Source organism: Emydura macquarii, unplaced genomic scaffold, assembly GCF_026122565.2.
Source record: "Emydura macquarii macquarii isolate MOO-44397 ecotype Brisbane River unplaced genomic scaffold, CSIRO-AGI_Emac_v2 contig_1119, whole genome shotgun sequence".
Taxonomy (NCBI): Eukaryota; Metazoa; Chordata; order Testudines; family Chelidae; genus Emydura; species Emydura macquarii.
Genome location: NW_027131256.1, coordinates 2,823,049 through 2,850,449, shown reverse-complemented (window position 1 = coordinate 2,850,449; position 27,401 = coordinate 2,823,049). Strand labels below are relative to the sequence as shown.

Sequence of the window (27,401 nt, the reverse complement as noted above, 5' to 3'; positions counted from 1 at the left end):
TTTCTTGTTTCTCCTTCCTTGAAGTCTGCAATGTTATTAGCGAATCAAGCAACTGTAATACTCATTTTTTTTGTAGCACAGTAGAACCTAGAGGCATCAACCAAGATTTGAGGTCCCATTGTGTTAAGCACTCTGTATACATTTAGTAGGAGGCAATCCCTGCTCTGAAGAGCTATCTATCTAAATAGACAAGTTAGGCAAAGGGTGTGAGAAAGGAAGTAGTAAAGTAGTTTTCCACTTTACAGATGGGGACCTGAGGAATAGGGAGATCAGATGACTTGCCCCAGGTCCCATAGGAAGCTTCTGGCAGTCTACAGAACTGAACTCAGATGTCCTAAGCCTCTGTCCAGTGCTTTAAATGCAAGACCATCCTTTCTCGTATCCAGTTTCAAGATGACATCTCCCCATTATGTCATATTCAGATATCTGATCTCTTGATGAATAAGGAATGTTATTTATCTCTGTCACTTTCAAAATGTCCAATCAGAAACCTAATATCTGCACGTTTAAATGTTTATCTGTTATCTATGTCAGCTTTAAGATAATCACCTGGTCACTGATATCTGACCATCTTGCCAGATTCTTCCTGTTCTTTATAATTGTTTCCTGTTGTAGAAGTTCCTGTGTGAGTTCATGCCAGACTTCTTGGGTCAAGTTGGTGTTTGAAGTAGAGATTTGTTTGAATATAATCTAGATTCTTTATATCTTGTAACAATAAAGATGTAACACACACAACTTCTTAAACATCTCTACAAGTCCTCCTGTCTGTATTCTTAGTCTTTTTCTCATTACCATGTATCTCCATCTTTGAATAACATCTCTTACCCAGAATTCCACTGCAATCCTTCTGTTGCTGACTCTGGATTTTTCCTTTTGTCCTGTCAGCTAGAACATAACATTTAACATTCAGTGTATTAAATACAAAAACATGTTAAAAGAACATTATTTTGGTTGTAAAGTCAAACACGTGAAAGTCAGGAAATGCCAGATTTACAGTTGCCTGTGTAGTTTTAATTCAGCCCCTTGAGCATCCATCCTGTGAACGGAATGAAGCAGCGGTCCTGTGGAATATTGTATGGGATTGTGTAATTAAACACCTTGTCATAATGCATATGCATAAGGGAGCAGAATTATGGTTGCACCAGCCATAAGTCGGCCGTTTTCTAACTTTTGAGTTTTATTTTGCAACTTAAATAGCATTCTTTTAACACAGTTTTTATATGTAATTTCTTATTTTGTTTTTTTTTAAGTAAAAAGTAAAAACAATTTATGTACAGCTGTAACAACCCTTCACCATTATGCATCGTCAGCAGGACTTAACTCTGAATACTGATCATTGCAGTGCAGGCTGCTAACACTTCAGCTACAACATAACTACGTTACATCGCAGCATAAGGCTGTTGTCTCAAAACAGGGATGGACCTCTCAATCATGGGGAGGGAGACCCCAACCTGACCACTTCTCTCCCACATCCCTTGGGATCTGGAGGAGTTCCTGCCTCATTTAATGCTCTCAGATGGGGGAATGGGCCACTGGGACCATGTGCTTTCTCACTCAGCTCCTAGGTGTTCCTAGTACAATGTGCTGCTGCTGCTCTGGTGGTAGCCTAAGCCTAGCCTTAGAAGGGTCCTGTTTTGTTGTTTGTTGGCATATAGCCAGAACTTTCCTGAGGAATGTAAGCAGCAGAAAAGAAATGGTGATTTTTAACAGTTTATATTTGGGCCAAGGCTGAATGGAATTTCATGGGACCAAGAAAAGCCATTTCTCTGTCAGGCTATTCCACTGCTGAATATTAAAGGCCTGCTGCAAATAATGGAGGGGTGAGAGCTTTTCAGAGAAAAGATTGCAAGAGTCATTTATAGTAGAGAATGTTACACAATCTAAACATTGGCATTGCCATAGGAGCTCCCTCCTACATCTCTGTTAATACAGTGTTTATATACATTTTATCCTTGTTTAATATCACATTGCTGATGTCTTGAGTCTTTAACATCACTCTTACCTGTTGTGTTTATTTTTGGGGTCCTGATATCACTCTTCTAAAACACATCATCCAGGTCTTTGATTATGAAAATAAAACATTTTTTGCCTATATCTGTCTCCTAGAAGCAAGGGAGGGTTATTGCTTTTAATTTCAGTTGAGATCAAAATCTGGTAAAAGGAAGTCAGTGAAAAGAAACGTCATCCCTTCTTTCTTTGCCTCTGTTCCCCTTTTCAGCTGCTCTCTCATCCAGGGCACTGTTTGTCCGTAAGCCATCAGCGCTCCCTTCCCTTAATCAGAGCCAATGCCACCTTCAGTCCCCTTCTAGTTCCAGGCTTAGTACTCCCGTGGTGCCAGAATGGTTCTCTAATGTTAGTTCTGCATAGTATTGAAGGGAAGAGCTTGATTTACTTTAGTTTCCTTCCCTCTCGCTCACCATTAACTTCTCATTTATGATGGAACAATCTTGCTGAAGCCTGGCTCTTGTCTGGGTACACAAGGGTTTGTTCAGCTGGGCTCTGCTTCTCTGAGATGCTATGACTTCAGATTTTTAAAGCCACATAGGGGATTTTGCCACACAGCTCCAGATGAAAGTGTGCGTTTGTGACACAGAGACCCCATGGAAAAAAGTCCCCTGTTCTTTGTAATCAGCTCTTGTCAGATCTGAGAAATTCACTACATCAAGTACATGTCTTGGAGGGTGTTTATCCGTGAAGGGTAACATGTAAGGTATCTACAGTAAGCTCACAACTTAACAGGGACTCAGAATCATTATGAGAAGTGTGCATGGGTAGTATTTAAGGAATAATGTAACTTTATGGTCTTGGATGTAAAAATTGTCTCAGTAATGGCCCAATCAAGCATGAGGGAGTTATCACCCCCCTTGGTGATGCAGTACAAGGCTTGTCTGGCCTTGCACCATCCCAAGCGTATCAATGGAAAACCATCTGACAACTGCAAACAATCAAAACACGTGGAGGTGAAAGAGGAACATTACAACAGACGGGGGATCACCCTGCCTAGGAATAAAGATAAAAGATTGTTTCAGGATAACAGAGAATGGAGAGAGGCAGTCTGCGCCCAATCACTGAGGCAACATCTTGGAGATCAGGGGTGTTTTCATGAAAAATTAGATCCTGGTTTCTGTGATCGGAGAGGTGACTATTAATAAGGGTGTGCCCAAATTCACATTTCATTTTGTTTTGTATATACACTCTTGTTTCTATTCTCCCTTAAATAAACCTCGTTTTATTACAAATGCTGTCTGCTATACAGAGCAGTGATTTAAGGTAAACTGGGATACACTGCTCTTTTGGAGGCAGATGATCAAGGATTTCTGTAAGTAGCCAGTGTCAGGGTCTGGCTGGATATAACATTCAAAGAGACTTGGAGACTGGGATGCACCTGTGTTAACTTGCAAGGCGAGGACAGGGCTGGCATATCTCGGAGGAGCGTGCTTGAGTGGCTACCAGGCTGCTGGTGGTAGGGAGCTAATGCTCACTCACCATGAGCAAGGCTACCTCTCGCTAGAGGAAGGGGGTAACAAGGTAACTCTCAGTGCGGGGTATCCTGAGACATGTCACAGAGTTGAGTGGCTTGTCGTCTTTGAAAATCTCATCCTCTGTCCCTAGGAAGGAGGAGGGTCCCCATCACCCCAATGGCACCTTTTCCTTCTATGAGCAGTGCATGCTGCACCATGTGTGCGTTGGCTTTGTTATTGGCCTAGTTCTGAGTTCTGCTTCCATTTCTCCTCCCCGCTTTGCTCCCCTCCCCCCAACTTTTCCCGTAGGGCTCAGCATAAGAAAAGAACAAAGCTGAACGTGGCGGGTGAGCTGGCCAGACTCAGCAGCCTCCTGTGCATCCACCACAAGACGTTCTTTTTCCTCTTTCTGAAGTGCTTCACCTCTGCTGCCTGTGTCCCAGTGCTGGTGCAGGTGAGTCCGTTGGGCTTCGCCCACAACTTGCCAGCTGTATCTCTGTGCTGGTGCTGGTCAGGCCCTGTCACGAGGCCAGCCTTTCCCATCTGGATGCTTATTTATCCCTTTCGTTGTTCACAATGACTTTATATGTCTGATACCTTCCATCCCAAAGGGTCCCATAGCACCAGCTAAACTGCTCAGCAGGATCACTGCAGCCTGCAGAAATGCAGCCACCGTGAAGGTGATGCACAGCTGCGGTGCCCTAGCAGGATTCAGGGGCTTGTGCTGGAGCGTGAGGCAGCCCAGAGGGCTGGGAAGATGTTGGACTGCACTCCAGGGACGCACTGGCTGCAGGGAAGGTTCTTCTCCAGTGCGGCAGATGCAGTTGTTGACTCTGGTTTCTCTGCTCTAGAAACCTCACCAGCTAGCTTGGCACCACGTGCTCCAGTTGGGCCATCGCTACGTGCTGACAGTATTGAGTGTGTCTGGCCTGAAGGCATCTGGGCAGAAGGTATTCGTCAGCAGCTTCTCCTCGTGCATCCTACCCTACTGTGCAGAGCAGGTGAAGGAGCAGCCTCTGGAAATTACCTGGCAGGGAGGATCCAGTCAGCCAGTTTCCCCTGCGGCCTCTCTGCAGCTCAGCAGCCCCCTGGAGTTGACAGATAAGTGGCCAGTGCCAGCCAAAGAGTCCAAGATCCTGTCCTACGTGGTAAGGACTTATCCCTCATCTGCACCCATTCCTGCTTTCAGAGACCATGTCTCAGCTCCTGCCCTGCAGGGCCCATGAGTGCCGTCTGCACTATGGGATCACTTTTCCCTCTAGGCCCCAGTACTCCAGCCCCCTCTGCACTCTTTGTAAACTCACAGCCTTTCTCTCCCCTCCTGCTCCAGGGGATCATCACCCGAGTACTGAACGCCCAGGCATGCCTCTATGAGCTTGATAACAAGGTCTGTCTGTGCCTTGCTTACCAGCAGCTGTTGAACTCTGCCAGGGGACTCCGACCAGGAGCATGTGTGGAGGTGAGGCGATGCGGCTGGGAGGTGAAGGGCATAGGGAGGTGGGGTGGCTGAGGCACAGGCCTGTGGGTAGTGGTGTGTGGAGCAAGCTTGGTGTGCAGGGTGGGGGCAGGAGCAGTAAATCTTTCTGTCCACCAGGGGGATAGCCCAGAACCCAGCTAAATCAGGGATATGGCTGTATCTGAGCTTGGCCAGACATGTCTGATAGTAGCTATTTGCTCCCCTGATTCTCACTTACCTGGCAGCAGGTCAACGAAGGCCCCTTGGGGTTGATGAGAAATGTAATGGAATAACCAAAGCCTTTGTGGTGGATGAGAGGGTCTTTGGGGAGGGACAGCAGAGTGGCCACCTTCTCTCCGTTAAGTCCTGTGTTTGTGTCTCTCAGCTCCGAGACGTCCACCTCCTGCAGAGTCCCCTGGCTTCCTTCCCCTTCGTTCTTGTCCTTGGTGCCTGTCTGCACAGCACTGTCCTGCTCAAGGGTTTCTCAAGGGTCAGCACCTTCCACGAGCCTGTAGCCTCCTCAGGAAACCTCTACGTGCAACTGCTCTTCCGCTATAACCTAGGCCTGCCACTCTATCTGTGGCTGGCGAGCCTGTTGGAAATGCTGGAGCAGAGGTGAGGACACTCCTTCCCTGATCCCATTGGGAAATGTGGTTGTGCAGGCCATTCAGGTCTCTCCCAGACAAATCCCTGTCCCCCTTCCCTCCCACCCCACCCACTTTGTGGGCCTTGATGGTTCCCCAGTGAAATTCTGCCTACCCTCTGGTTGCTTTAGTCTCCTCTCCTAGGGGAGTTGTAGGCTGGTTTCTGGGACCCACTCTTGGGTTGTGTTACATAACATGGTTTTTGTTCTGGCACAGTTAAGGTTGCTCAAGTACAACGGCCAGTATTAAAAACTATGACACGCAGTTATGTCAGACACCCTACACAGCAACCATTCCATAGCAACTTATAGAAAGCGCAGTCCTCATCTGTCCCCATTCAATACTTGTCTATCACATTCTCTGCTAAAACAGCCTTATAAGTTACACTAGCTACAATCTTCAGTTCTTTGTTCATTTCCTACCTAGTCTTGTTTTACAAAACAGTCACAATTCAGGATGTTCATGATCCTCTCCTCACTTTTAAAAATTTGTTGGTTTTGAATCTAGTGATGTTGTGATGTAAAAGAAGTTCACAGATTATATCTGAGGATATGTATGTATTATGAACATACCACTGTGATACTCCCATCTTCCCTTCACCATCTGTATTCTCAAGACCGCTAGTTCTATGGTATGTTATGGAAGCTGTAATATTAAAATGTAGTAAGAGACATTCTTGCAGTAACCTTTGTTTTTTTCCATGTAATTTCTATAATCTGTGTTTGAGGTTTGTATTTGCGTTAGCAGTGTGTACTGTTGGTATATGAAGTATTTTAAGTAGTGGTACGTGGTTTGATAACACAGACAGACTGTACACCACTATCTTCATTTTACAGAACTGATGGATAGAGTAGATAAGTGATTTGCTCAGTCACACAAGAAGTCTATGGTAGAGCAACAAATTGAACTCATTTGTTCCAAGTCCTAGGCTAGTGTTTTAACGGTTGTCAGTTGTTGGCTGCGTGTGTTCTCAGTGTGTGCTGCACCTGCTCTGCACAGACAGCTGACACAGCAGACCTTGATCACACTGCGCAAGAAGACCACAGACTCTGTTGAGTGGCGAAGGCGCTTGGCCAGGTGTGTTGTCAACAAAGCACAGTATTAGTGCCTTGTACGTGCTACAGGTACGCTTAATACATGTATGCCCATGACAATGGACTCAGCTCAGTAAGTGGTGGGACTTTCCGCACCCCCATCAGCTGGACAAAGGCAACCCCTCTGTGGCCCCTCTTTTATACACTGACAAATGTACGTATTGCCCCTCTGATGTGGCTAGTTACCACCCTTTACCTTGTACCTGTTGGTTCGATCAAAACGTGTCTATCCACCACGCAGTCAGCCTTACCTTATCTTTAAGAGGGGGTCAGTGTGTACGTGTATCATCTTTGGGAAGTGTGTTTGCAACATAACTGTGTATCAGGGTGTTCTGGTACTACCCTTGAATGTGTTTACATGAATTCTTAGTGCCTAGAGTGCTTGTGTTTTCACAACGCAAGCCCTGCTCTTGCCAAGTTCCTGTATCAGATAATGAACCTGCAAGCAGGCATCAGCTTTGTAACAGGTCAAGACCTGACCCTTGCTAATTCTGCTTTATATTAGCCGGACTTGACTTTGTTTGGGCCTTAGGTCTTATACTAGGCCTTTTATACCATGGCCTCATGTCTCAGGCTTTCTTTCTAGTACACTAGCCATTGACCCATCCTTCCTCTCCTGTTGGCTTTTGGCATTTGTGTAGATTTTGAGGTGACCAGAGTTTTCTGAACAATTGCAACCAAAAGTGAAGTATTCTAGTGGGTTTTGGTCACTGATGGCTTGAATTTGTTTCTAATGGGTGAAGAAGCCTGGTTCACATTCTCTGCTTTTCACATCCTATGCTTGCATCACTGCAGGGCCAGAGTTAAGGTTATCTTAGTGGAGTATTTGTTTATGAAGGTGATGGAGGAAGAATAGGGCCAGGTGCAAATTGACTTGATGTGTTTGACATAATTCATGCGTGTTTCCTAGTTTTTTAGTATTTGGGCTGGTAGTGGTGGCTGGGCAGAGAGTGTGAGGCCTGTTGCCTCAGACAAAAGCATGGAGCCAGTCCAGTTTTGGAGAGAACACTATGCAGATAATTGAGTGATCTACCAATAAGAACTCTTGATGCATGTACATAGTCTGTTCTGCTCACTCAGCGCACTAATTAACTTGAATGGAGTGGTGGTGGTTGGTTGATTTATAGATCCACAAATTTTAAGGCCAGAAGGGATCATTTAAGATCATCTATTGAAACCTCCTGCATAATACAGGCCATAAATTGTCACCCAGTGATTCCTGCATTGAGTCAATAATTTGTGGTTGAACAAAGAGCATATCTTTTAGAAAGACATCCAGTTTGACCTAAAGATTTCAATTATGAGGCATCCTTAGTGAGCTGTCCTACTGGGTAGTTACCTTCTCTGTTTAAAAACTTGCATCTTTGAATTTATCTAACTTCAACTTCCAGCCAATGGACCTTGTTCCAATATTGCCAACTCCCCGTATTCAAAAATCACATTAGACCTCCCAATAAAATCACAACTTGCATTTAAAAACAGCAATAATGAAAAGCTGGGGTTTTTTAATCTGCCTCTGATTTTTGAGCCTTTAGAGGGAATCCACACACACCCAATTTGTACATAGGTCATTTCATGTTAAAAATTCAACTCTAAATGCCATTACAAAATATAGTTCCCCTGATTGGAGGGGGATTCCACTCTGCCATCTCGTAACCCCTGGGTCATAGGGAGCTGCCATTCTCTCCATTTTTTCTCTTTCTGCTCCCCCTCTGTTCCCTAAGTATGCCCACCCCTACCACGATATTTCCCTCCTATATTTTCCTTAGTCTTGTGCCTGCGCACCCTACATTCATTCATCACTGTGACACAAAGGCCCATTGGCACCAGCAAAGGTTTCACTGTTCTGTAACAGAAACTCCTATCAGACTTGACAAAGACTACGCCTAGCACACTGTCTTCATAGTATTTGTCTGTGAAGAATGTCATATGATATCTTAAATGAAAGCCAGGATCACACTGATGCGAATAGTCATTGTGTGATGTATGGATGGATGATATTTAAGAAGTTGTGTATGCCTACTAAACATAGGTTTTTAAGTCTAAATCAAGACAGGGTTGGCAAATGGGTTTTGAGTCAGGCAAAGGACATTGATTCACCTGTATTGCAGGCAGCTATGTAAATTAAGCACTGCAAACCAATACAATGGAAGCCAAATCTGTATGCAGAGTAAACAGGGAAGACACTGGAGACTAAACCATAGGGGATGTCCTGTCGGGGTGGGAATGAATTCTGAAGAATATTAATAAATAGAATGCAAGGACACGTTTCGTTGTCCATTCACTGAGGAAACCCCTTAAAGAGTGGGACTCTTGGATCCTGGTATGACTGAAAACCAACTAGCTTTGCAAAAAGACTGGATCCTTGAGGGGGAATCTACTTTATTAAATAGGAAAGGGACCATTGATAAGCATAGACCCAGGTTTTGTTTTATATGTAACCATTTCTGTTTCCATTATCCTTACTCACTATCTCTTAAATCTTAGCCTGTGATGATAAACTTAGGATTGTTTTCACTATAAATGTATTTCAGTGCTGTGATGTTCTAAAGGACCCAATCCCAAGTTTTACTAGTCAAGCTCTATGTATTGTATACTCCTCCCTTGGGGACAGCAAACCTGGTGTTTCTGAGATTGTCCAAAGACAGGAGCTGGATATCACAGGGAAACTCTTCAAAGGGGATTGGGATGCACCAATTAGTTAACCCTCAAGACAAAGTAAGGGCTGGCAGAGCCCTGAGGAGACTGTTTGGGTGGCTAACAAACTGCTGGTGTCAGGGAGTGGGCATCCAGTTAAGCACAAGCAAATCTTCCTCTCACTGAGGGTAGGGGAGGTAACAAAGTAACTCACAGTTCTGGGCAACCCGATGAACTGTCTCGGGCTATGTCTAGACTCACAGGGCAAATTTGCCGCTGTCAGATCGATTTATCCGGATCGATTGAGCAGAAATGGAGACCCGCTCAATCGCGTTGATTTCTGGGTCTATTAATCCACGTCCGCCAGGTGGAGTAATGCTGCGTCGACAGGAGCGCGTTTCCCACCGGCGCAGCAGACTGAGGACACCGCGGTAAGTAGGAGTTAGGAAGTTGTCGGGCGATACACAAGCTACTCTACGTAGCTTGCGTATCGCCCGTCGACTGCCGCCGAATGTGGCGGCAAGTGTAGACGTGGTCTCAGTATGTGCAAAACTCCTCCTTAATTATGGGTGAGTGCCTAACGCCTGTATCATTCTTCCTCTCAGGTTTTGTTGTTTCATTGGGCGCCGGCGGCTGTTGATCCGCTCTGCACCTCAAGGCCCTGGAGTAGCTGAGAAGTTTCTTGTCCCCGTTCTGAACGCTGTGGTGCCTTCTGGGGAGCAAGCGAGAGATGTTCATCATGAGATCCTAGCAGAAAGGCACCGTTGTCCCCTGCAGCAGGTGGGGCCCTGCTCCCTGAGCTCCCTCTGTTTATCTGAGGGGAGGAGACTCATTTTTTTTTCTCCTCTTGCTTTTTGTATCATTTAGTATCAGTCCCTGGAGCCCCCATGCCAGGCCCCGCCTCTTTCCCTGCTGCGCTCTATGGCCGAGCAGAGAAGCTGGGATGTCTTCAATCCATCGCAGTTGCTGCCCCCCTTGGAGGCCCCGCACATGGGCAGCCAGGAGCTGAATCGCAGACTGGCTTGGTCCTATGAAACGTTCTCAGCAGAGAGCTTCCAGCCCCGAATGGTACGTGCCAAACTCCCCATGCGATCTGACCTATAAGAGCTTCCCTTCTCCCTCCAATCTTGATGCAGAGGGGGTGTCTGGGGCTCCTCTCTTCTTGACTGACGCACGAGTACCTCCAGTAGGGGAGGAGCCTGCTTTTCCTGCCTGTGATGTAATGAAACAGGCAGAGATGGCAGGTTGCTGAGGGGGTGTCATAAATGGTTTCTATTAAAGACCCTTCAGTCCCATGCCCTTCCAGCTGGGGACTGGCTGACTCTCCTCACAGCTCCCTTTCCTTTGCAGGTGTTGCTGGGGGTGCTGAGAGCTTCCTCCAGCAGCAGCTCCCTTCAGCTGCGGGACAAGAGTGATTCGATCCCCTGCGTGATATCCCGCAGGGATGGCAGCCCCTTCGCAGACACGGCACTCATAGGTGCGGCTCACTCAGTTCCAGTTGGGGGTCCTGGGCTCTTGCTGCTTTGGGATGGGAGATGGGGTTGAGGGGGGGTACTGAGCTCTCTCACTGCCTTGCCTGCTGGCTTTGGGAGCAAGGACACTGAACTTGCTCTCTCTGCTTTGCCTTTCTGTCGGCTGATCTCTTTTCTCTGGTGTTTTTTGCAGGGTCCCTTTTGCAGGTGGAAACCTACCAGCTTGTGGTGGAGCGATACCTTCAAAGTGATTTTCCCTCCTGGGAGCAGCTGTTGACCCTGGAACATGTGAGGGGCAAAGAAACAAGGCAAGTGTCTCTTATCCTGTGCCCAGGAGCATAAGGCCTTGGCCTCCCAAAAGGGGGAGTGAAGAAGTTAAACGTAAGTGGGAAACGACCTCCTAGCCTGGGCCTGGGCCGCAGTGTCGTGTTCCTGGAGCTGGGTGTATGGGGCGAAGGGGAATAATCCAAGAGCCTGGAGGGCAGTTCCAGAACCTTGGCTGCGAGGGAGAATCACCCAGAAGCCTTGGGTAAGTAGAGGTAAGCAGGGGAGCAGCCTAGTGACTCTTAGCTTGTGCTCTCATTTTTTCTTCCTCACTCCCTTGTCCCAGAGTAATGGAGATGCATGTCTGCCGCTGTCCTTTACCTGAGTGGGCAGTGGTTCAGACAGGTGCCTGGTGATGTGTTTGAAGGTTCTTCTTTGAAAGGTGTCCCTGTGGGTGCTCCAATTTAGGTGTCGGCATGTCCTCGCGTCCCTTGATCAGAGATTTTACAGCAGCACTCGTCCTGGACACGCATGCACAGCTCCCATCTCACGGCACCGTTGAAGCCTCCTTTGGTGCACACACAACCCACCCCCCTCAGTTCCCCTCAACCATCTGCAGTCCGAGACGGAGCCCTCAGCAATTCCTACTAAACTCAGCCATTTTTACCTATAACTGTTAGAAGTAGCCTTAGTCTAGTCAGTAGTTTGTTTTAGTCAGCGAGTACTTAACTTTTATCCATCTTACCTTTTTTTAAAAAAATAATTTTTTTTCTTTCCTCTCCTCTCCCAGTTGATAGAATAGAATAGAATCCATTTTTCATAATACCTGACAACATGCCTGGTTCACTAGGTTTTAAGCACATCCCAGCCATCCCAGCACATGCTATCCCAGCATCAGACAGCCACTCACAATGTGTCCACTGCCTGGGTGAGAGCCGCGTACCTCAGAAATGCATACATTGCAGCAACCTCAAAACCATAGCTAGGAGAGATAAGGATCTCCGACTGAAGCTAATCCTTACGGAAAAGTCATTGAGACACTCCTCTGACCCGAGGCCAGATAAACCTCCTACAGAAAAAACAGAGACCCCCAACCTCACCTAGGAGGGAGCCACCAAAGAAGAGGAGTTGACCCCTATGGGTAACAAAAACCCTAAGATCGGGTTCTTCTGAGGCGCCAAGTTCCTCAGGTACGGTGCAGACTAGAGCACCGAAGGGCTTACAACACCCTAGTGTGGGGTCAAGAGGCAAAATTGAACCAACCTCCTCCAATACAGCACTGACAAAAGAAACAGAACAGAGACTGCAGGCCAAACAGCCAAGGGAGGAAATCTTCGGCACTTACTGCGGCACCGCATAAGACAATGGCGCCTATGATCAGCACAGTGCAGACAACTGTTTCAGCACCGACATCAGTGTTGGCACCAACACCTGACATGGCACCATCAACGGCACCGAAGCTGAGTGCAGTACCCTTCCAATCCTCAACAGCAACACTGCTGCAAAAGGAGAAGAGACGCCACTGCTAGCAGACATAGATGACACCACAGTCACCACTTCTCAAAACAGATGCATCTCCCGTGCATTTCGCACATGATGAGGCTCTTTCTCCAATAGCCTTTTCTATCAGAAATGTCAGCGAGAGCGAGGAAGGTGAATTCTCTTCCCAACACTCCTCCCCCATCAAACCAACTTCGGAAACGCCCAGACATGCACCATGGTCGGGGCGTCAGACGTGTCCATGGTACGGACTACCGTGGTTTGGACCATCCATGCCTTATCACACGTAATAGCCAGGTTTGGACACGTGGCCAAATTACACTCAGGTTTTCAGTAGATCCCCCCAGCCTCTACACACACAGACCCAGGTCTTATGCAACATCTGCTCCATCTGTCTCTGAGCCGATGCCCAAAACTGGGGAGGAAATTGTTGGACAGTACACGTCACTTCCTGCACATGACTCCTCCTCCTCACCAGATGATACAATAATACCCCCTCCACCGACGATGACTTTAAGTATTTTCATGATTTGTTCAAAAGGGTAGCAGAAGATCTTGAAATCCCTCTTGAGGAAGTCACGGAATCCCACCACAAATTACTGCGGATCCTTCACACCACCACCTCATCAAAGATTGCATTGCCCATTAGTGACGCATTATTGGACCAGCCAACAACATCTGGCAAATGCCGGCTACCATCCCACCTATCTGTAAGAGGACAGATAAAAAGTATTATGTCCCGGCCAAGGAGGTGGAACAACACATAGGGAAGGGTTTCTACTCCGACTATTTTTTGATCCAGAAAAAGAATGGAAGATGGAGACCTTTGAAGATTAAACAAGTTTGTAAGGTGACAAAGATTCAAGATGGTCACGTTGTCCACCATAATACTGGCACTGGAATAGGGGACTGTTTTCAGCCTTCGACCTTCAAGACACTTATTTCCATGTCACTATCCACCCAGCGCACAGACGCTTTCTCAGATTCACACTGGCACGCAACCGTTACCAATGCAAAGTATTACCCTTCGGCCTCTCTACAGCACCAAAGATTTTTTCAGAAGTGCCGGCTGTAGTAGCAGCACATCTGCGCAGGGAAGGGATCACAATATTCCCTTACCTAGACGACTGCCTACTAAAGGGCGCACAGCCAGGAGTTAGCCATCCAAGATACACAATGAATGATATCACTGTTTCAAAGCCTAGGTCTCATGATAAGCATCAAAAAGTCCACTTTAAACCCAACACAACTATTGGAATTCACAGTAGCAGACCTGAACTCGATAACAGCAAGGGCATCATTACCATCAACCAGGTTCCAGGCTATAGTAGACCTAACACTCTCTATAGAAACAGCCAAACATTAACCACGTGCACAGCCTACAATTCCTAGGGCACATGGCAGCCACTATCTTTGTGGTCCAATACGCACAGCTTCACATGCGATGGCTATCAACCACCTACAAACCACACAAACGTGGTTTGAACAGAACACTAATGATGCCAAACAAGGTCAAAGAATCATTATGGTGGACTCGACCCACCAACATGATGACTGGAATCCCCCTTTCACAGCACCCACCCTTGGTTATGATTATCACAGATGCATCCCTACTACGCTGGGAGCACATCTACAGAACTGTACGATATGGGGCCAATGGTCAAAAAACTAAATGAGTTTACATATAAACCTCTTAGAGCTACATGTAGTTCGGAACGCATGCTGCCACTTTCTTCCACTCATAAAGAACAAAACGATAAAGATAATGATAAACAACACTGCATGCATGTTTTACATACATTGACAGGGAGGAGCAAGATTCCACTGCCTATGCACTGAAGTGATAAAACTCTGGAATTGGTGCATCCAATATATCAGTGGTGTACTACCAGGATGCCAGAACACTACTGCAGATGTCCTCAGCAGACAATTTGTCCAAAACTACGAGTGGGAATTGAACAATAAGGTTCTGAAAAACATTTTTTGACAATGGGGTCATCCAACTATCAACCTCTTTGCGACTACACAAATTCACAAATGTCTTCTTTTCTGCTCGAGAGCAGGAATGGGAAGGGGATTGATGGGAGGATGCGTTTTTTCCTGATTGGAGCAATCACCTTCTTTACACAATCCCACCCATCCACAAGATACGCATGGATAAGGCAACAGTGATAAAGATAGCACCCACATGGCCCAGACAAATCTGGTATTCTTACCTACTTCAGATGTTGATATACACACCGATCGCTCTCCCATTTCGTAACGATCTTCTCTCTCAGGACGCTCAGATCTACAGAAGCTTCACCTAACAGCATGGTTCCTAAATGGTTCAGCATAGAAGAACTGGAATGCTCCGAGCAAGTTAAACCCATCTCATTAAATAGTAGAAAATGGACAACAAGGAAAACTTACCTTCAGAAGTGGCATAGACTCACTTCCTGGTGTTAAGATAGGCAAATCATTGCCACATCTGCACCCATTCCAACCATCCTGGACTACATCCTAGAATTAAAAAAATCAGATTATTGATTAGTTCGCTAAAGGTTCATCTAGCGGCCATTCTGTTTTTTCACAACAAAGTAAATGGTAAAACAGTGTTCACTCACCCAACGGTAAAACGGTTTATCACAGGGATACAAAAGGTATTATACCCGATTATACGTACCCCCATAACACTGTGGGATCTAAACCTAATACTAAGGACCATTACCAAAATCTTATTTGAGCCCTTAGCAACATGCTGTCTTCTACATCTGTCAATGAAAGTGTACTTTCTAGTAGCCCGCCATGTTGGAGAAATTGGGGTACTCATGGTCCATCCATCCTACACAATTTTCCACAAGGATAAGATTATGCTCAGACCTCACCCAAGGTTCCTACCAAAAATGATATCAGACTTCCATATAAACTAGCTGATTGACTTACCTACTTTCTAGCCAAAGACTCACCATAATGCGCAAGAAGCCACACTGCACACTCTAGATGTCAGTGGACAATAGCCTTCTACTTAGACAGAACAAAAGCCTTTAGAAAATCAGAGAAGCTCTTCACATCCGTAGCAGAACGCACAAAAGGCAAACCTTTTGTGATTTCAAAGTGGAAAGCGGGATGCAGCCATTCATACTATAAATGTAAAAAATTTACATGCTCCCATGGGGACCAAAACATTAAACCAGAGCAATGTCTGCTTCTGTAGCATTCCTTAATGACATTTCTATTACAGATATATGTAAGGCCTCTGCACACACGTTTACAAAACATTATGCCATCGATTGAGCATCCAGAGGAGATGCCGCTATAGAACTGACAGTACTTTCGACTGTCCAACCAAATGAGTCTGAAGTCCCTTCCACTGAATGAGGGGCACTGCTCTTCAGTCACCTAAAGTGGAGCACCCACAAGGACACCACTCGAAGAAGAAGAGAAGGTTACTCACCTTGTGCAGTGACCAAAGTTCTTCGAGATGTGTCCCCCTGTGGGTGCTCTGCTACCCTCCCCCCATTTCGGAGTTCAAAGACAGGACTCTGCGGTAGAGAAGGAACTGAGGGGGTTGGATCGCGTGCACTCGAAAAAAGGCACCAACAGCGCTGCGAGACGGGAGCTGTGCATGCGCTATCTGGAGGAGCCCTGCTGTAAAATTTCTGATCAAGGGACGCGAGGATGCACCGACACCTAAAGTGGAGCACCCACAGGGGGACACATCTCAAAGAACCTTAGTTACTGCACGAGGTGAGTAACCTTCTCTTCCCCAGATGCTGTTGAACCTCCTGGCTCTTCCTTTTTCTTCCTATGGCACCAGCCTCTGGAGTTCCCCAACGTGTTTCCCATTAAATTGACCCCCCTCCCCACCTAACTCTTGCATGCATGCACGCACAGTTTCTTACTGGAAATCAAGTCACTGGTGGCTACTGTTTTGCGGGGGTCAGTACAGTTGTTATCTAGTCCCTCTCCCCCTGTGTCAGGTGCCAAGTCAAAGTGACACTGAGTCTGTGCTTCCTGCAATCACAAAACCCCTGGGTGGTGCAATACCCCTGCAGTTCCACATCTGTATAGGTTTTTATAAAGTTGCCCATCAGTGAGATATCTCGATGCCCAAGTGCGTCTCCTATGTTGCCCGCATGAGGAAGGTTTATCTGTTTGAGACAAACCCACCGTCTCAGTCTGTCCTGGATACACTAGGTCCAGCAGTCTTCAGTGGGCCTTCACTCCATCCGTTCCTTCTGTCTGAGCTTTCAGACAAGGTTCCCTCTTTCTGCTGGCTGCCTAGTTTAGGAACCTCCCTCCCTACTAAGTTGGAGCTGCACTGATGTCTCCTCTGGGCCCTTCTTCTCACCACAGGCTGTATGTGCAGTTCTTCTTTGAAGATGTGCGGATTCTTCATACACCCGAGATGAAAGTCCGAGAGGGTCCCACACGCAGTGACAGCCCCTCGGTGGGGAAGAAGGATGTTTGCAGCTCTGAGGCTGAGCTGGGATCCCCAGAGGCAAAGGTGCCAAAGTTGGAGGAGACCAGTGCAGGAGCTGGCAGTGAAGAGCGCTCTGATAGAGGCCAGAGCAGTGCCAGAGGAACCAGCTGCGTGTCCCGTCTGTTCCTGGTCACCCAGAAAGAGGGGCTTATGTCCCGGAACTACCTGGCAGCTGCAGAAGGAGATGGAGAGGGGCAGGAACTGCGGCTCAGCTTCCAGGCCACCATACTCTGGATGGGCAAACCTCAGCTATGGGGTCATCCCAGGGAAATTGGTAGCCTGCCAGAGCTGGAGCAGACCAATGACCAGAGGGAGGAGAGCGAGGCACAGCAAAGCGTAAGGAAGGGTAGGAGGAAGCCATGGGAGTGGCCTTCTCCTAAGGGTGTGAGCTGGATCTTGGTATAGTGAACCTGCCTGAGGGTCAGGGGAGCTAGGTCCACAGAGTGTGGGAGGATGGTTGTCTCGGCCACTGATGTATGTGACTGCAAGTGGCTCCTTCCCAGCCCACCAAGAAGAGCTCCACTGATCCTTTTCTCTCAGCCCTGCAAGTGCTTCCCTTCCCATCCCCCCAGTTCACATCCCACTGCCACTCCTAATCCAGCTGTTCCCTGTAGGGCGCTCGGCCTTCTCCCCCGCACCTCAGGAGGGCTGTGCTTTCCCTTTCCTTTGCCTGCTCCCACCATGGTGAGCTCTGCCTCCCACCTTCCCTCCCCAACGTCCTTCCCTCATCAGCTTCTCCTGTCTCGTTCCAGGTGCTGCTGCTCTTCATGGGGAGATCACTTCGATGGTTCCCATTCCTGCACCCGGATGGGCTGTACCGGCTTATTGTGCCCCAGTGTTCGGTAAGGAGGGGTCTCGGTGCTGCCCCCTGCGGGGGATTCTATAGCTGCGGCTTGCTCTTCGCCCCACCCCATCTTTTCATCGCTCTCAGAATAGCTTGTCACTCTTTGGCTCACCAGAGGCATTTCATGCAATTGAAATCCTGCTTCCCCACCTCCCCCCCAGGGTTACGGCAAGCACGTTAACCCCTTCCCTGCTGGAGGAGGGGGAAGCGAAGGTCCTGCTGGACTCGGTCTTGCACTGTTAACCGGAGTGACGCATCCACTTCCCTGACTGACAAACGAGATGGCTGGGATGGTGCTGTCCCTTGAGCCGCTTCTAGACTCATCAGTGGCTCCCTGGAAGGCAAAGTCACAGCAAAGCTTTTCAGTTCTGGGGGCTCCTGTTGTTGCCTGTATCCGCTCATGGGTCAATCTACTTCACCTCTGTGTTACACCAAAATCCACACGAGTCTTTGCAAGGGCTTTTCTGCCACTGCTCCCTGGGCCCCTCCTTTTCCATCTAGTCTTGGAGCCTTTCCCCTGCTGATTCTCTCCTCATGCCTCCCTTGATGTGCCTCCCGTGCTGTTGTTCTCACAGGATGTTGGGGTATTTGAGCGGCCAAGTCTCTCGCCATTGCAAGGGAGGCTTCTGAACCAGACGTGCTGCCCCTCGTGCCTGCTAGTTTCCGATACCTGGCACCTACAGCACCAGACCTGGATCTCCTGCCTGGCTCACTCTCAGGTATGCAGCATCCTATAGCTCTGGGTTTCCGTAGGTGAATAGGACGCCTTTCCTGGGGATCTGACTCAGGAGACCACACAAGACATCTTCCTGGCCACACAGTCGTGCCCATGGGCAGTGGGGACCTTCGTCACTTCTCACGGAAGTGAGGGAAACATACCCCCCTCTCCCCTCAAGTCACCCTGCCCTGAAACCAATGCATGGGAGTGGTAGCCTCTCAGCTTTGCACAGTTCTGTGCTTCACGGGCCCAAGGATGGATGTGGTTATGGGTCGGGGGTGGATAGGTGCATATCATAAGCCCGTTAAGTCTGTGTCTCCTCCTTTTCTAGAGGGTGCCAGGGTCAGTGCTGGCAGGGATGGGGCAGACAGTCTTCTCCATTCCAGAGCTAGTAAGCAACAGGTATGTTGGACCTTCCTCTACTGCGGTGTTAGGGTCACTTGAGACATGACCACCACTTGGGAAAGGGGGTCAACGCTGGGTCCTAGTGAGCAATGCACTTTACTCAGCCACCCGCACCAACCCCTGCAGCGCAATGGTTTTCTTTGGAAATCTCCCTCCCATGCAGGTAGTGGCCTGGCCTGACCCCCTCTAGCGTATAAAATGTGACCGGGTCACAAGCGACGTACCTTCAGAATGGGAGCCCAAAACAGTTTGGGCTGTGGGGTGGGTGTGGGATTGCATGCAGGAGGTCTCCGCTGAATCCCTCTCGGAGATGAAATGTCAGGGTCAGGAAGACTGAATGGTACCTTCTGCCACCTCTTCAGAGGTTGCTGAATAGGGTTGGAATGCTGGTCTTTTCCCGGTGTGTTTAAATCTGAAGAGCGTGACATTGTCTGTGCAGTGAAGCCCTTACCAGGTTCCTATTGTAAGGCCAATTCTCCTCCCTTCTCCCCACCGGTCTGGCTTCTAACATGGGGGGTGGGGGTAAAATCTTATCTAAATAAGTTTCGAGGGCTTTCCTTCAGAATGCTCCTACCTGACACCACCACCAGGCGCTGATGCCTCCTTCCCCCTACCTTCCTGTTGTTCTTGCTCCTGCTTCTCCACATCCAGCTACAAGGAGGTGTGCACAGGGAGCCCTCTTCTCTGCCTTTGTGGGTGTGGGATTGATCGGAATTAGCTTCACAGAAGCCTGTGTTCCAGGCTGTGTCTGTAGCCCCCCTGCTGCAGCACCGGGAGTCCCTCAGTCAGAGCCAGGTGTACTGCACCCGGCTGTAGACCAGCCTCCCTGCACACTGCCTACAATGTGGCTCAGAGTTGTGGCGTCTTCCAGTGGGGTTTAGCCCTCTCAGCCGCTAAAAACCTTCCATTCCTGTCATGGCAACTGCAGTATTGAGTCCCTTGAGCTAATGTCCCTCTCCTAGGTTTTGTGGGCAGGGTCTGGGTGCATGGTTTGCTCAAGGCTGTGCCTCAGAACATGCTTCCTCTCTCTGTCTTGACCTTCGAATGTGCTGTACGCACCCACCGTCATCTCAGGGCTTCCCTGTGAAGGGGAGAGCTCGTGGGGAGAGGTGGGTAAGAATCGTACGTGCTGAGAGCTGGTGTTCCTAGCCCGTTGTCTGGCTGGTGCAGGAGCAGAGTACATCTGAGTGGAAGACAGAGGAAGTACAGTTCCTGGCCAGCAGTGACCCCCTCCCCAGCAAAGGACTGTCACAGCTCCTCCCCCACCCAAAAACCCTCCCCTCCCGTATCCTATCCCAGCTCTTACCTCGCCACACACCATTGCTTACTCCTCTACCACATCACTTCCTAGGCTAGACAGCGTTCCACCGAACGTGGACAAACACGCACCAGCCAGAGACCCAAAGAACCCTGCGGCAGAGTCCGGGCTGTGTCTGTGATGCATCGCGGCGCTGGCGATGTTCAGGGGGTCCCGGGGCAGAGTCCGGGCTGTGTCCGTGATGCATCGCGGTGTTGGCGATGTTCAGGGAGTCCCGGGGCAGAGTCCGGGCTGTGTCCGTGATGCATCGTGGCGTTGGCGATGTTCAGGGGGTCCCGGGGCAGAGTCCGGGCTGTGTCCGTGATGCATCGTGGCGTTGGTGATGTTCAGGGGGTCCCGGGGCAGAGTCCGGGCTGTGTCTGTGATGCATCGTGGCGCTGGCGATGTTCAGGGGGTCCCGGGGCAGAGTCCGGGCTGTGTCCGTGATGCATCGCGGTGTCGGCGATGTTCAGGGGGTCCCGGGGCAGATAAGCTCACATGCAGATGCTGAAGTGGCTGTGCCTTAATTTCCCTCTGTTGCTGGAACCTCGGAGTGGGGCATCCCTTCAGCCCTCGGGCTCTGCCTGTGGCCTCTGCGGCAGGACGGAGCCTCTGATTCTCTGCTCTGCTCTCAGTTTCACAGCCTCCCTGGTCTCGTTCTCTGGTGAGGTAGTGGACCGGACCTTGTGTGCTTCCCCTGGCAATGAAAAGCTCTCTGCTCCCTGCAGCAAGCAGCGGCAGAAAGGTCAGCAACCGCCGGCTCTGGCAGTGCTGGGCCCCCTCCGCACGGAAGAGCCCCATTCTGTGTGTGCGTACGTGTGGGGGCAGGAGGCAGCGTGCCAGGGTGCCGGTGCCCAGTGTGTGTGTGACAGAGGGCCAGAGAACTCCACCCTGTGCCTTTGTGCATGCCAGGGTTGGACACCGTGCCCTGGGCGGGGAGGTGCTGCTGTCACCCCTGGGAGTACGTGGGGATGGGATGGGGCATTCTGCTTTGGTGTGTGTGTGTGTCCTGGAGTGGGTGCTCTGCCCTGGTACATGCCCCATGTCCCATTTTGTGTGATGGAGGGAGCAAGTGAAAAGGTGCTTGGTCCTGAGGTGAGGGGTGGAGGAGAAAAAAGGTGGGGTGTGTGGGCCTGTGTGTATGGGATGGGGGGGCTAATGTATGATCTTGGGAACCAGCTGCCGGCCAGTGGGTGGGGTAGGGCTACTGAAACTGGCCTGTAGAAGGGCAAGCTGGGGCGTGGGCTAGAGCGGCTGCTCTGGTGAGCTCATCTTCTTGGCCCTCTGCATGTTTAGGGAGCCTCCTGCCCTGGGATCACAGTGTGAAGCTGAGTGTCTCAGCTGCCCCTGGCTCCTCTGTTGTGCTGGATGTTTACGTAGCAGTTGCCTACCTGGACCATCTCTGGGGTTTGCTGCCCGGGGCCAAGATTCTCTTCCAGAACCTGCAGCGCAAAATCTCCAGGTACCTCTAGTCCCTGAACAGCTGTCAGCCCAGATCTAGACCCAGACACTCCCCTCCCCACCCGCACAGATACACGTTCCCCTGCCACCATCCATGTTGGCCCATGGTCTTGTGATCTGTGATCTGACCAGGACTCAATTGGCCGCACCTTGCCCCTGGTCCTCATTCCTTGCCCCCCTGCCTTCCTGATCTTCTGTACTGTCTCCCTTCTTCCTCTTCAGCTGCTGCCCCCACTCCCATGGACCATGCCAAAGACCCCAGCCCATCCAGACAAAGGGGCCTCCTAGAGTTGCTCTGATGTTTGCCTTTTTACATTGCAGGTTCCACAACGTTTATTGCACGTACATTGCCTCCAGTTGCATCAGCATCCTGGCTCCACCGCCCCCTGGCCTGCTTCTTTCCTCCAAGTGAGTCTGGGCTCTCCCTCGCTCTTTCCCCGGGGAGTTTTCTTCTGTGGTGCGTTACTCACTCTCTTCTCTTCCAGTCCAGCAGGTACAGCCTTCAAGTCTTCTGCAGCCACGGCCCCCACGCCGGTGTTTCTGTCCAACCTGCTGCTTCAGCCTCGCAACCTGTCCCAGGGCCAGATCCTCTGCCACTTGTCCTGTGTCCTGGCTTTGTCCCTGCAGTGGATCTGCTCCATCTGCAGCAGCATCTTCAGAGAGGTACCAAAGTACCCACAGGGATCATTGGGAAGGAGTCCTCCTGGGAGTCGTGTGCTTTCCGCTCAGGTGCCGTTAGCTGGCTTACTGAGCCTGCCCTCTGCTCGCTGGTAACATAGTACTTGTCAGATTCCGTGTAGGAGAAATTGATGCTTCCTGACCTTTCCCAGTGCCAGAGCCTCCTTTCCAGTGTCTAGCATTAATGTCTCACATACAAAAGCACAATAGAAAAGGGCCCAAAGCACCAGCTCCAGAGATGCATGTGACTCTGTCTGGCTTGGCCACAGGCCGGCGTGCCGTGCCCAGGCTGGCCTAGCTCTGGGCTGAGTGGGTGGGCTGCGCAAGAGAGTCAGCACTCTGCCTTCCCTGTGTGTACTCCCTTCCTGGGGGCGGGTTTCAGTCCCACCCACTCTTAGCACAGGGCTCCTTCCACACGGATGCCGAGACCCAAACGAGCTCCCCCTGAAACCGCCGTAAACAAGCTCTTTTAACGTGGGGAGGCGCAGGTCGCGCTGGCTCCTCTCCCCAGCTCTGACTTCTGCTCTTCCTTCAGGGGAGGTGCAGCCGACACAGCCCGCCTTGCCCGTCACACACGGGAGTGAGTCAAGCCAGCACCAAGTAAGTGCTGGGGAGCAGGGCGTGGGAAGAGGTGGGCGGGCGGAGGCAGAGACCACCATGCCAGGGGAGTGAGAGGAGGGGATCCAGTGAAGACTAGTTGAGAACAGATGACACGGGTGGCACGGCCAGTTAAAACTCCGTGTCACTGCCCCTTGGTGTGACCTCAGCCCTCCCTGCCCCCCAGCTCACATTTGCCTGTTCTGCACGCCGACCTCGCCGTTCTCTCTGTCCCTCTGTGCTTGGCCACAGGATCCTGGTGGAGGATGGAACCGGGGAGGCTCTGGTGCAGTGCAGGAACCAGCAGGTGGCGGCAGTGTTAGGCCTGAGCCCTGTGGAGTGGAAAGCGTTGCAGAGCCATGTGCGGAGCAGGGGCAGCGTTGTCATTCAGCACGGGGGGGCCAGTGCCAGGCCTGGGGTAAGTGGCTTATCCTGGCAGTGGCTGCAGTGCTGAGCCTGAGTCTCCGTTGAGCGGGAGTCCCCTGGCTCCTATGCAGCCATCTGGCTCCCTCCCCAGGTTCACTCCGGTTCCTTCCTCAGTGTGTGGAGGAGCCTGAAGACCTTGTCACCTGCTACCTGAGGAGCCTGTGTAGGAGTCGTGCCGTCTGCCGGCCCATCCTGCTGGCTTTCAGCCTCGACAGGAAGCCCTCAAAGATTCCCCAGCCAGGTGAGTAAGTGCCCTCAGCTCTCACCATCAGCCTCACGTGCTGCTTGACTGGGGAAGGAAAGAGTCACCTTACCAGGTGGGTGGGATAGGGATGGGGAAGGATCCTCCCAGCATCCGGAAGGAGGAAGGTGTGCAGGTGTGACGTTCCCCCTCTGCAATCTGGACTGGTGTGTAGCTGTGTCACCCTGATCCCTCACTGCTGGGCCCCGACTTACTCTGCTTTCTGTGTAAACCCACCATTCCTGGGTCAGCCCATGCACAGCCTTCTGTGAGTAATCGGTCCCTGCCCAGTGAAGGAGCGCTTCTGGCCAGCCACTCATGGGATTGACCCGGAGTCCCAGATGCAATCCTGGGAACTGCCGTCTTACTGGGTTCAGTGCTGAACACTGCACCCTGCAAGCTCTTTACATTTGTCTGTCAGTTTATCAAAGAAATTGATATGCACCAGCTCTGTCACGCTAAGCGAGGTCTGTGCACACACTCAATCCACATGCCCTGTTTTAGATAAAACAAACAAGTTTATTGCCCACAGCAGGATTTTAAGTGATCATAAATCAGATTACTATGAATCAAGAGAGTAGATAATTAATTAAAAGGTAATTCACATACTAAACTAAATTCAGCATTTCAGTAGCTTTTCAGTCCTTGATGTGAGCTTACCCACAGGCTGGCTGAGATGCCTCTTGCAGCCAGGCACCTCCCACAGGGGGCAGTTGCTGGTGTCCTTGATGTTGCTTAGAAGATGGATTCCAAGGGAGAGCCCTGAGACAAAGATGTCTCTCTCTTTTAACAAGTTTCCTCGATCCCCTGGGGTCAGGTGATTGGCCAGGCCCAGCCATGGGCATGATTTCTTCCCCTTGAGCCAAAGCGCCCAAAGGTGCTTAGACCAGTCCATTGCTCCTGTGTGCATGCCTCTGCGGGAAACCACAGCTTTGCATCTCTCCAAGCCATGTGAGGCGCACATTTGGGGATATGACGTAGCAGAGTTCCATATCTGTACACATGCATGGCACTGCAGGAAACATGCTACCACACAAGAACGTTCAGTATGCCCTGAGCATTCCAAAAACCCCTGACGTGACATTCTTTGCATCAGACAATGCACAGTTACACTGTAAGGGTGAACATGAATGATACACAAATCACACTGTAAGGGTGTACATGGGGTACAGCGTGTCACAGCAGGCCAACTCTCTTCAGCCAGCCCAGGGGAAATCACCCAGGCTGTCCGTCTTGTCAGTAGCCACAAAGCAAGGTCCTCTGACTTCAGCCAGGCTGTGTGGGATGTTGATTCATGTGCTTCGGGAAGGGCTGTGGCATGGCTTAGTGGTTTATGCTCAGACAAGTGACCGTGCTGTCCCCCCAGGGTCAGACTTCTGGGGGAAGGAACCTGGTGGTGCTGTGTTCTAGTGCTGCCAGAAAATCAGGCTTTTTCTGCTAACGTGATTATTAGCAGGGTAGTTGTCACTCTTAGACTTCAGTTAGAGACCTGGGGAGGAGAAGAGGGGAGCGTACCTGCCTTTGTTAGCTTCTTTCTGATGTAGAGAGAGACTGGAAAGTTTCTTTCTGAGAATTATGTGTTTACATGAGAAACATCAGGTCTTGTCTTCCCTGTTCTTACTGGAGAGCTCTCTGGAGAACTGGAGCTTCTCCTTGTGGTGACTTTTGTGTATTCTCACTCCTGGAATGAGTTTCCAATTCTCCAGGTTCCTAACACACAGCTCTGTCATCTGAGGAAACTGTAAGATCCTGACATCAGACAAGAGCAGGTCAAGACACCACTTGGATTGGAGTTCGCTGGCAAGGTCCCAGAGCGCAAAGTGCTGGCACCTTAGGGAGCACAGATCTCGCACCAAGCAGTATTGGTCCCAGTGCCACACTGGTGCAAGGGGTGCTGTGCCGCCAGGAGGCTCTGCTTTGTCACTTGGCACTGACCCCAGTGCGTTAGCATGCTGCCAGGCGGTACTGTGCTGCAGTGCGTGGCATGGGCGGCTCCGCCAGGATGCTGTGCTGCTGGTGGTGACATCTTTTACGTGAGCTGTGATCCCTTGTTTGTTAGGCCGGTGCTGGCATTAGTGGGTGGGTGCACATTCCTGTACACCTGCTGAGTGAGCAGTGCATCGTTCTTAATCCTCACGTGCTGACTTTAGTTGTTGTCAAAAGTAACAATGCTTTTTCCCTCAGAATGAGGGCATTCGCTGCCACAGCCCAGCACTCTGCCTGCCTCAGTCTCTGCAGCTTGTTGATTAGTGTTCACATCCTGTCCTTCTGTTAAACAGCTGCTGCAGCTCACCCCGGGGTCTGACATTGCCTCACAGTGCTGTGTGAGTGAATGGAACGGGAGTTTGTCAGTTTGGGCTCTTTGTTTCCTTTCTACGCAGATTCGCTGCAGCTGAGACGGTTTCTCTGTGGTGAGATGGAGTTTGTGTCCCGAGTGGGAGCTCGACTAAGCCTGACATGCCTGAACATCGAGGAGGCAGATCCCAAAGTCTTGTGCCGTCTGAACAGCAAGAGGATCAAAACACCGATCAGTCACTCAGCTTGAGGCCTGGTCTGACTTCTCTCCGCAGGGAAGGAATGAGGAAGCCTCTGATGTAGCTTGGCAACACATGTCGTTTGGCTGAAACTACAGGCTGGGGCATTTGTTGCGAGGGCTTTGGGGTCAGTGACTGAGGGGCGGAATTGAAAGGCCTTCGTTGACTCTGTGCAGTCATTCTGGGACTCTTGACACATGGCCAAGTTAGGGCTAGAAATTGGGGAGTGACAGGAGCTCAGCCCCTGCTAGCACTCAGCCATGATCTGCAGACAGAATACAGCTTGTATATATTTTACGGTATAATGTCCTATATAAATAAAAGTATTTTTAATAAGATGTAAAGAATACCATGGGTGGTTGTAGAGAACTTGGCCGGAAGAACATTCGTACCAGGTTGGAGAGCTGGGCCCGGAGCTGCCTAGATTGGCTTGTCTGCCTGAGAAACCAAACAGCAGCGATGGGGAAGGGCACATCTGAAAGCTGAAATTAGCAGCCCCCATAGAAATTGGTTAGAAAAGCATCTGGGCCTAGATTCAAAGGGTTGCAATACCAATCCATAGGCACCCTGCTGTCCAGTAGAGTTCTCAGCCTCAAGACAGGCAGCCAGGCACCACTTGCATTGGAGGGGGAATTAAGCACCTAAGGGGAAGGGTGTCTCAGAATCCAGCAAGCTAAGCAGGGAGCTGCGGAAGCCAGCCAGGAGGAAAGCGCAGAGGAAAGGGGCTGGCTGGCTGGGTGCCTTGCTTTCCCCCACCTGTAGTTCTGGTCCTGTCATTTGCATGCTTGGAGGAGATATTTCTCTTCCCGGCTACGTGTCTCAGCAATAAGCTAATTTATATCAATGAACAAAAGAGATGAGATTTGATATCCGCTGGCCAGAGTGAAACAGTTTTTTAAAAGGCACGTGAACGTGAATCGAAGCAAACACACAAGTTAAAGTCCCTGTAACAAACGCTTTGGCCTCCTAGCTCTTCTCACTAGCCTCCAACATGGCTGCTCTGTGTCAGTCTCCTACCCCTCCCCAATCTAACATCAGGCACTGCCCACAAAAGGCAAAAAGACCCAGAGGGATCATCTCAGAAGAGGACTCCTTTCAGGGGTTACATAGAAACATCATTTCGATTTGTAAAGAAGGCGCTATTAGAAACCACACACACAAAAGGCTACCCAATGAAACTGACTGGTAAACGTAGGGAGAAAACTCC

At 49.9% G+C, this 27,401-nt stretch overlaps 1 protein-coding gene across 6 annotated transcripts in view; it reads left to right on the top strand.

Annotated features, from left to right (window-relative positions):
* The window catches only part of CTC1 (CST telomere replication complex component 1), a 32,203-nt gene extending 5,121 nt beyond the window's left edge, over window positions 1–27,082 (top strand). For 2 of the 6 annotated variants that reach the window (XM_067545982.1, XM_067545987.1), the window contains 20 exons: window positions 3,771–3,915; window positions 4,313–4,609; window positions 4,792–4,920; window positions 5,303–5,532; window positions 9,898–10,072; window positions 10,160–10,360; window positions 10,643–10,769; window positions 10,958–11,072; window positions 16,867–17,329; window positions 17,746–17,835; window positions 18,413–18,556; window positions 18,887–18,957; window positions 20,893–21,002; window positions 21,554–21,719; window positions 22,040–22,126; window positions 22,204–22,381; window positions 22,932–22,996; window positions 23,246–23,411; window positions 23,534–23,660; window positions 26,042–27,082. In XM_067545982.1, coding sequence (XP_067402083.1) covers window positions 3,771–3,915; window positions 4,313–4,609; window positions 4,792–4,920; window positions 5,303–5,532; window positions 9,898–10,072; window positions 10,160–10,360; window positions 10,643–10,769; window positions 10,958–11,072; window positions 16,867–17,329; window positions 17,746–17,835; window positions 18,413–18,556; window positions 18,887–18,957; window positions 20,893–21,002; window positions 21,554–21,719; window positions 22,040–22,126; window positions 22,204–22,381; window positions 22,932–22,996; window positions 23,246–23,411; window positions 23,534–23,660; window positions 26,042–26,205 — 3,250 coding nt within the window. In that variant the 3' untranslated portion in view covers window positions 26,206–27,082. The remainder of the gene's footprint in view (window positions 1–3,770; window positions 3,916–4,312; window positions 4,610–4,791; window positions 4,921–5,302; window positions 5,533–9,897; window positions 10,073–10,159; window positions 10,361–10,642; window positions 10,770–10,957; window positions 11,073–16,866; window positions 17,330–17,745; window positions 17,836–18,412; window positions 18,557–18,886; window positions 18,958–20,892; window positions 21,003–21,553; window positions 21,720–22,039; window positions 22,127–22,203; window positions 22,382–22,931; window positions 22,997–23,245; window positions 23,412–23,533; window positions 23,661–26,041) is intronic. The other 4 variants (XM_067545983.1, XR_010919336.1, XM_067545986.1 and 1 more) reach the window with 4 other exon arrangements.
* The last annotated feature ends 319 nt before the right edge of the window (window positions 27,083–27,401 follow it).